Below are 8,329 nucleotides of genomic sequence, written 5' to 3'. Positions count from 1 at the left end.
AGTGGAGAACCACTGTGAGGGTAATGGTGAAGATATAGATGACATGGGTTCAAGTCCAGGCTCCCTTACCTTGTGCAAGAGAGTAACCTCTCTGTGAGTCAGTTGTCTTCACTGGTGAAATGGAAATGATAAGAATGCCCGCCCAAGGGTTTTTGTGAGGACTTAATGAATTGGTGCAGGCAAAGTATTTGAAGATGAACACATTGGTGTATCTGAAGATGAACACATGCTTTACGCTGATTTTGAAAACCTTATAAACCACACTGATGAGAATGGTGTTGTAACTTTATTCTGAGGGCAGTTGGGACCTATGATCAGATTTAGGTTATATAAGATCTTAAAAGGATCACCCAGGTTGCAGTGAAGAGGTTGAGCTAGAGGGGAAGAGACTTGAGGCAGAGGGTCCAGTGAGGAGGCTGTTGAGAAAACTGAGAAACACAGAAGGTTCTAGGCAGGAAGGAGGCTGTGGAGTCAGAGGTGGGAGATATGAAGGAGGCAAGAACACCTATTGGCAGTGTGTATCGCTAAGGGAGTGGTCACTGGGGTCCTCCTGCCTCCGTGGGGGGATGACTCAGCAAGCGTGTGGATCCAGGCTCTGCCACTTACTAGCTGTGTGTCCTTGGGCACACAGTGCTCTCTCTCTGTCCCTCAGGGTCTCCACTGGGGCTGAGGACTAAGGGAAGACAACTTTGCCTTCCTCAGTGCCTGCTATGTTCTAGGGCCTTGTCATAGAGTCCTGAAGGGCTAGTGTCAGGCTTTCCATCATTCCCTGAAGGACCCAGCTCAGAGCAGGTGGGGGGCCTGTCTGTGGTCATCCTATATGACTGACTAATGACTGACTTCTAGTCCTTTTCTCACTGAGGACACCTAGGCCATGGCAGGGGAAGGGACCCATCCTGGGTTATCCAGTTGAGCCATAGTATGGCCAAGGCTGGGTCCCAGCTGAGTCTGCCAGTCATGCTAGACTCTTGTCCTTTCCCAAGGTCAGATCAGCAGGGAGGACTAAATAAGAAGGAAATGTGGGATGCTGGATTGCTCCCCTGAAGCAAATCACACAGAGCTAAACCTCATTTCCTTAACCCCTGAGTCTCAAGATATGCACATAATGTCACTCCCACTCCAATTGTGCCCCTTCTGAATAGCAACACTGGGGGTCAGACTCTCCTCTGTGCCAAGCCCTGGGCTGGGCATTGGGGTAGCAGAGACAGAAGGGAATATCTGTTTCCTGTAGGTCTTTCATGCCAACCTGGAGACAGACCAATAAATGTTTTTAATGCCAAGGGTGAGCACAGGGATAGATATGTACTGAACACATGTACATATCTTGAGTATGTTGAGTGTGTGGAGTGGGCCTGAATGGATCAGTCTTTGATATCTGTCCTTCCCACCTCATTTCCACAGGAGCCAGGCCTGGACACCAAGCCCATCCTGGAGTTGCCCCTGGTGAAGCTGGCTCAGAAGTTGCAGGCGGAAGAGCTGAGTCTGGAGAGTGTCCTCTGTAGCTACTTAGAGGAGGTGGGGGTTAGGGGTCAGGGTCAGGACTTAAACCTGCCTCTGGGCTGGAGTGGGGATGGAGGGAGGGGCTGTGGTGACTGAATGTCCTGTCCCTGGCCTCCCTGTGAGCCCTTATCTGGTTTCCCTCAATGTTGCTCAGGCGCTGAAGGTGCACCAGGAGGTGAACTGCCTGACAGATTTCCTGGAAGAATGTGAGGAACAACTGCAGGCATTGAAGAAGCTCAAGAAGAGTGAGAGAGGCCTTCTCTATGGGGTCCCCATGAGTCTCAAGGACCCCTATGACTGCGTGGTGAGTCCTGGGGTGCATATTCTCAGGTGTACATGTATGTGTGGGTGCACACATGCCACGGAGCCTGTGAATATCTGAGTGTGTGACATGGGCAAGGTACTTAGTCCATGATGCACAGCTAGAAAGTGGCCAATGGAGACTGAACCCAGCAGCTGGGTTCAAACCGAAGCCCAAACTCTTAACCACCATGTTCTTCTGCCACCTGTGAATTCACCTAAGGCGCTGCGCTGTCTCAGAGGGTGTGAGAACGGATGTGGGTGGGGGTCGAATGGGGAAGAGTCTGTTCACTGTAACTACCCTGACCCCGAAGGACTGGAGTTAATGTCACTTTCCTGCAGGGCCATGACTCTACGTGTGGCCTGGCACAGTTCCTGGAGAAGCCAGCGGCCAAGGACGGAGTCCTTGTGAAAGTGCTGAAGGCCCAGGGGGCTATTCCCTTCGTTAAGACCAACATCCCCCAGACACTGCTCAGGTCTCTGAAGTGGGCAGGCTGGGGCTGGGGCTGGGGCTGGGGCTGGGGCTGCGATTGGGGCTGGAGCTGTAGCATGCACCACACCCGTTCTTCAAATGAGGAAAAGCGATTATGGCGGCAGGCGCCTCAGCTCTAGCAGTCTGACTCTACACCCCACAACGCTAAAAGCCATCTGGGACGGGCGCCTGTTTCCCCTACTCATAAGAGGGCTCACTCCTACCTTCTTTTTGGCCTTGCCCCCCGACTTGTTCACGGGGTCCTTGTCTTTCTTGGCCGACTTTCCAGCATCTTTCTTCTTCTTGTCGTCCTTGGGCGGCATCGCGGGACTCGGAGAGCAGGGCTACGCTGCTGCCTCGCCAAGATGTCGGCCCGAGAGCCTCCCCACTCATTCTTTAGTGTATCCAGTAAAAAACAAAACAAAAACATTGGTTTTAGAGAGAGAAGGAGAGAAACATTGATGTGAGAGAGAAGCATAGATCAGTTGCCTCCTGCACACACCCAATCACACCCTGATGGAGGATTGAACGTGCAACCTGGGTATGTGCCCTGACCAGGAATCAAACGTGCAACCTCTTGGTGCATGGGACAACACTCAACCAACTGCGCCACACTGACCGGGGCTAGCACGTCCATTTTTCTGAGAGTAGAGCTGTGGGCTCCTTGCTCCTTATTTTAGGAGGTGATTGGTGCCTGCTATGGGTCTTCCTGCAGCAGCAGCATCTCACCTCAGCCCTGGGAGGAGCTCATGCGTTGAAGCAGCAGGTGGTCAGCCTCTATGTGGGGAAGGGGCAACATTCCCCAGTTAAACCTCCACCTCCCAACTCCTTTTCTTCTGCATCCCTCAGCTTCGACTGCAGCAACCCCATCTATGGACAGACCCGGAATCCTTTGAACTTAAAGAAGACCCCTGGAGGGTCTTCAGGGGGTGAAGGAGCTCTGCTGAGTAAAGGGGGTTCCATCCTGGGCATGGGCACCGACACGGGGGGCAGCATCCGCATGCCATGCAGCTTTTGTGGTGTCTATGGCCTCCGGACCTCAAGAAGCCGCCTCAGGTACACAGTGGTGGTGATGGGGTAGGGGTGGGAAGAGCAGGCTTAGCCCAGCCTAGAGGAATTAGGGGTCTGGGGAACAGAGGGGCCTGATCCACACATTAACTCTCATTCACTCAGCTTAGTACTAGGGGAAAGTGGTGAAGGTAGGAGGGCTTCAAATAACTCCTGCCTCAGCCACAGCATGTTTGTTACAGGTGGCAGTGGAATAGACCTTCCACTCATTCATTAACTCATTAGTTCATTCAGTCAGTCATCTTACATTTACCCATTTACCTACACTTTGAACTTTCAGAGGCAGGGCAAGGAAAGGGAAGGCTTCCTGCCGGAGGCAGCATTTGAGTTTGGTTTTGAAGGCTGGACATGCAGAGATGGTATGGAGTCCAGAAGGCTGTACTGTAAGCAATTAACTGCTTGGAACAATATGTGTTCATGGAAGAGCTAGAAGAGGAAGCTACGGAAGTTGATACTTTAGAGCCTTGAAGGGCAGTCAAAGCAATCAGACTTTATGTTAAGGGAAATAGTGAGTTATGAGAGGGTTGAAGCAGCTCTCATACCTGTGTGTTAAGCTCTCGGGGGGTGCATTGGCTGGGTGCTCAAGCCTCCTTGGCACCCAGGCCCTTCCCTTCAGGTGCTGAGCTGGGCTCTTGGTGGGTGGGGATTTGCAGCTACACAGGAATTGCCTCTGCTGTGAAAGGCAAGAAATCAGGTAAGCTCCTGTCTGTGCCTATTCAAAACAAACCAGCCAGCCTTTCTCCAAAGGACATTTCCCTCAGATCCGATCTCAGACAGATCAGCCCACTGGTGATAAAGGCATCTGGGAGAAGGGACTTCATGGCTTCTCCTGGCCTCCCCTAGCGCAGTGATTCTTGCCTCACTGAGAAGTGCTTTCTGTTATCTTGCTTTAATCTTTCCTGTTGATTTCTTAACGTTCTGTCCCAGATGAGATTCTCCCTCGAGGCACCAGAGCTGCTTTGGCAGGTTTATCAACTGCACCTGTCCTCAATCCCTGACCCAAAATGGCCCCCATGAACTCTTCCTTTGGCCCTGATCATGGCTCTGGTCCCCACCCTCTGAGGCCAGGGAGTGGGGGGTCCCCAGAGCAGAAAGGATGCCTCCTTCCCCTCTGCTGTGCAGTGGCCACCGTGGCTGGCCCCATGGCCCGGGATGTGGACAGCCTGGTGTTGTGTCTGCGAGCCCTGCTGAGTGAAGACATGCACCAGCTGGACCCCACTGTGCCTTTCATGCCCTTCAGGGAGGAGGTAAGCCGGGTTGGGGAACAGACCTGGAGGGCTCCTTCCTCTCCCCTCCCCTCATTCCTCATTGGCCTGTCTGCCAACCCCTCTGAAGATCTCATTTTCCACCCCAAGGTGCAGCAAGCAACTCCCTACACACATCCTGGTGTGATCAACCTATGATCATTGTCTGTCATCCATTCTTTGCCTCTGTTGATCTCTCCATCCTTATCCTGTTCTGGCACTTCTTTAGCTTAAAAATGCTCATGTCTATTCATCTAGTAGTACTTATTTGCCCACCCATTCAACTCCAACTATTCGTTTATCCACCTACTCTTCTATCCATTCAAATCTCTGCCTACCCACTCATTTACCTTCTCATACATCCACCCACTCATTCATTCATGAATTGATCTACCTATCTGTTTCATCCACCCAGTCATTCACGTCCCCATCCATTTCTTTCTCTTTTTTTAAATCCTCACCAGTGGATATTTTTCCATTGATTTTTGGAGAGAGCAGAAGAGAGAGGGAAAGACAGAGAGAAATATTGATGTGAGAGAAACACATTAATTGGTTGCCTCCTGCATGTGCCCAGGCCAGGGTCTGGACCTGGGAGGAGCCCGCAACTGAGGTATATGCCCTTGACTGGAATTGAACCTGGGACCTTTGGTATGCAGGCCAATGCTCTATCCATTGAGCCAAACTGGCTAGGGCCCCATCCATTTTTTGTTATTCCAGGGGACCCTATATGTTGGTAAGGCCAGCTGTGGCCCAAGGCCCCAGTCTATAAGTCTGGCTCCTGGAGAGAGTGAGATCACCTTGTCCCCAGCCCAATCTCCCATCAGAGCCCTACTCTTCTCCTCTTGTCCCCAGATATACTCCAACACCCGGCCCCTTCGAATTGGCTACTATGAATCAGATGGCTTCTCTCAACCATCTCCTAGCATGGCCAGGGCTGTGAGGCTCACCTGCAGACTGCTCCAGGATGCAGGACATGAGGTAGGCTTGCTTAGCCCTGGGGAAGGAGGGTGGAGTTTGGGGAGAAAGTTGGACTGGTGAGGATGCTGGACTGGACCATTCTTGGAGAGAAAGGAAATTATATCCAGCATGTGCCAGGGTGTAGGGGATGCCAGGGAAGGTCAATAGGGAGGAAAAATAAAGGAGACATATGTATTACTATCTGTAATACTTTAAACAATAAAATAAAATTTAAAAAAATAAGAAAAGAAATTATATCTAAGTTTGGGCTGCTGAGATCATTGTGTTTTCCCTAAATTCCATGGAGAAGATGGACTGAGAAAATGTATGGAAGCGGGGAGGGGGAGGCTCACCTTGTGAGAAAGGCATCACGATTCTGTGGCTTCTCCCTTTAGCGGTGGGGACTCAGGGATTCACTCTTAGAATTCCTTCAGCCTAAAATGGCCATAAAGATCTTCCTGTCTTCAAAATCCCCCTCCCCCTCCTCCCTTGCCTCTCATGCCTCAGTGGCTTGTCCTGGCCCTGCCCCCCCTTTGAGAACTGCTGGTTGGCCACACACGTACTATCTGATCTTGGACCACTCTCTTAACACCCTGAGCCTCAGTTTTCTACCACATGGGGCAGCTGTGCAGATTACTGGTCAGTGAGGTCACATGTGTAAAACATTTGGCCTAAGGTTGGATCACAGTGGAGCAGGCAGGAAATAGGGCCTGGTGGAATTCCCATCACATCCCTATGAGGGAGTGGGCATGGCACCCACCCACAGGCCTCCCCTGCCCTGCTGAGGAGCTGAGGTAGAAGGAGATGAGGAGTGATGTGATTTTCTCTCCTTAGATCCTGAGGGATGCGGAGAGAAAACAGGGCTGGGTGGGAAAAGCTCCAAGCCCTGACTCAGCCTCTGTCTCCACAGGTCATTCCCTTCACCATCCCCCGGATAGAGTATGCCATGCAAAAGCTCTACACAGGGGGTCTGTTTGCCGATGGAGGGGCCACACTTCTCCAGAAGCTGTATGTTTGTTGGGACTCAGACGTGGAACATGGTGGAAATGGGGTGGGAGAGGGGACCTGTGGGTTTGGATTGGTGGGATGCCAATGGCTAATTGTGTGACCTTAAGTTATCTATTCAGGCCTTGTTTTCAGAATGTACATGTTCCAGGTTGGCGGTGGTGGAAACAGAAGTGTTTCTTTGGGTCTGACCTCCCTCTGTGGCTTATCTATGGAGAGGGAGTTGTGTGGGTGTAGGAGTCGGTCCATGACTGAAAAGCTGTAACTGATGTGCCATGTGCCTGTGGTTCCTCAGTGAAGGAGACATTGTGGACCCGTCCATGAAGGCATTAGTCACCCAGCTCCGCCTGCCAGACCTGCTGAAGTGTATCATGGCCAGGATCCTGAAGTACATAGTGAGTGTGGGCCTAGGATGGGGCGGGATTCAGAGGGGGTGAGGCCCGGAGAGGAAGAAGCTCAGAAGGGGGGAAGGTTGACTCAAGGAGTGGGGTAGTCAGAGAGGAGCCTGAGATCCAGAGAATGTTGGTGGCTCAGAGCTGGATTCAAGAGCAAGAGGAGCTAAAAGAGGGGAATAGAGGCCAGAACAGAGGAGTGTTCTCAGGGAGGGGAGGAAGCTTAGAGAGGCTCTGATAGGGGAAGGGCATCTTAGAGAGAGGAAGGGGTGTCACAGAAAGGGAAAGGGATTTAGAGAGGGGTGAGGGCCTGAAGGGGCTCAGGGCTGTGTGAGGTGGTGGTGGCTTATGAAGGATTGAGGGCTCTATGTCAGGGTACCGAGCAGAATTGCTCTTCCTGGACCCCCACCCAGGGCAGGGCACTGGCCTGTGGTTTCTGAAGCTGATGGCCCCCTCTCTCCTTACCTCTAGGAGCCCCGAACTGCCCAGGATTTGGAAATGATTCGTGGAGTGAAGTGAGTAGTTGAGTCTCTTCAGGTTCAGCTTGCCAGGGTTTTTCATGAGGTGGTGATAACTGAGTGAGGGGCATGTGGTTAGAGTTGGTGTTCACTGGGGACAAAGACAATTTAGACTTTGGGATCTAATTAGGGTTTTAGAGTCATGCCTGACACTGGGTTAAATTTAGACCTTTGAGTGGGTTTGGGTTGGGTTTGATTTGGAGGTAAGCTCTGAGTTTAGGCTAGAATTGGGTTAGGTTGTGGTAAAGGTTGGGTCTGAATGGAGGTTAGATTTGGGCGGGGTTGAAGTTGGTTTGAGTTGGAATTGGGGTTAAGGTTGGAACTGGGGTGGGGATGTGGATTGAAGAGAATTCTGATTTGGGCTTGGGTTTGCTGTTGGGTTTGGCCTGGTAGGGCTTGGAGTTGAGTTGCTGGTTGGAATTGGGGTGGAGTAACCTGAGGGCTGACCTGGAGCCTCACAGGTGAAGAAAGGAACTATAGTTTTGGGGGGCACTTGTGAGTCCTTGTGGCTGGTGGTGGTAGTGGGGTATTGACCAGAGGATGTGTACTCTTGGGAACATTGGACAGGCAAGGTATCTTGGCGAGGGGACAAGATACAGGGTTATTATTCCCAGCCCATCAGCTGACGTGCAGCCTGCACTGAGGCCAGGCCCTGCCACTTGGGCATCCTACCCCATTTGTACAAGAGAAGATCCTCCCAATCTGTCCTTTGGACTTCCCAGTGTCTTCCTCATTCCTCCAGGACACCCAAGAAACTGTGGGAGCAGCACACAGCAGTGGAGGTGATGTGTGCCTGGCAAGATCTCAAGGGACTGCTGGATCAGGGGCAGCAGAAGCCTGGTGGTGACACAAGTGGCCAGACAGGGGGCAGAG

At 51.8% G+C, this 8,329-nt stretch overlaps 1 protein-coding gene across 4 annotated transcripts in view; it reads left to right on the top strand.

Annotated features, from left to right (window-relative positions):
- Nucleotides 1-8,329, top strand: part of LOC102752556 (vitamin D3 hydroxylase-associated protein) — a 37,647-nt gene that overhangs the window by 23,710 nt on the left and 5,608 nt on the right. For all 4 annotated transcript variants that reach the window (XM_015563149.1, XM_015563151.1, XM_015563148.1 and 1 more), the window contains 11 exons: nt 1,402-1,515; nt 1,655-1,804; nt 2,143-2,276; nt 3,122-3,328; nt 3,994-4,034; nt 4,463-4,587; nt 5,437-5,562; nt 6,452-6,549; nt 6,842-6,941; nt 7,410-7,453; nt 8,199-8,238. In XM_015563149.1, the coding sequence (XP_015418635.1) occupies nt 1,402-1,515; nt 1,655-1,804; nt 2,143-2,276; nt 3,122-3,328; nt 3,994-4,034; nt 4,463-4,587; nt 5,437-5,562; nt 6,452-6,549; nt 6,842-6,941; nt 7,410-7,453; nt 8,199-8,238 (1,179 nt within the window). The remainder of the gene's footprint in view (nt 1-1,401; nt 1,516-1,654; nt 1,805-2,142; nt 2,277-3,121; nt 3,329-3,993; nt 4,035-4,462; nt 4,588-5,436; nt 5,563-6,451; nt 6,550-6,841; nt 6,942-7,409; nt 7,454-8,198; nt 8,239-8,329) is intronic.

This window comes from Myotis davidii, unplaced genomic scaffold, assembly GCF_000327345.1.
Source record: "Myotis davidii unplaced genomic scaffold, ASM32734v1 scaffold458, whole genome shotgun sequence".
Classification (NCBI taxonomy): Eukaryota; Metazoa; Chordata; class Mammalia; order Chiroptera; family Vespertilionidae; genus Myotis; species Myotis davidii.
Note: the sequence above shows the minus strand (reverse complement) of the source record. Positions and strands in the feature narration are given on the sequence as shown.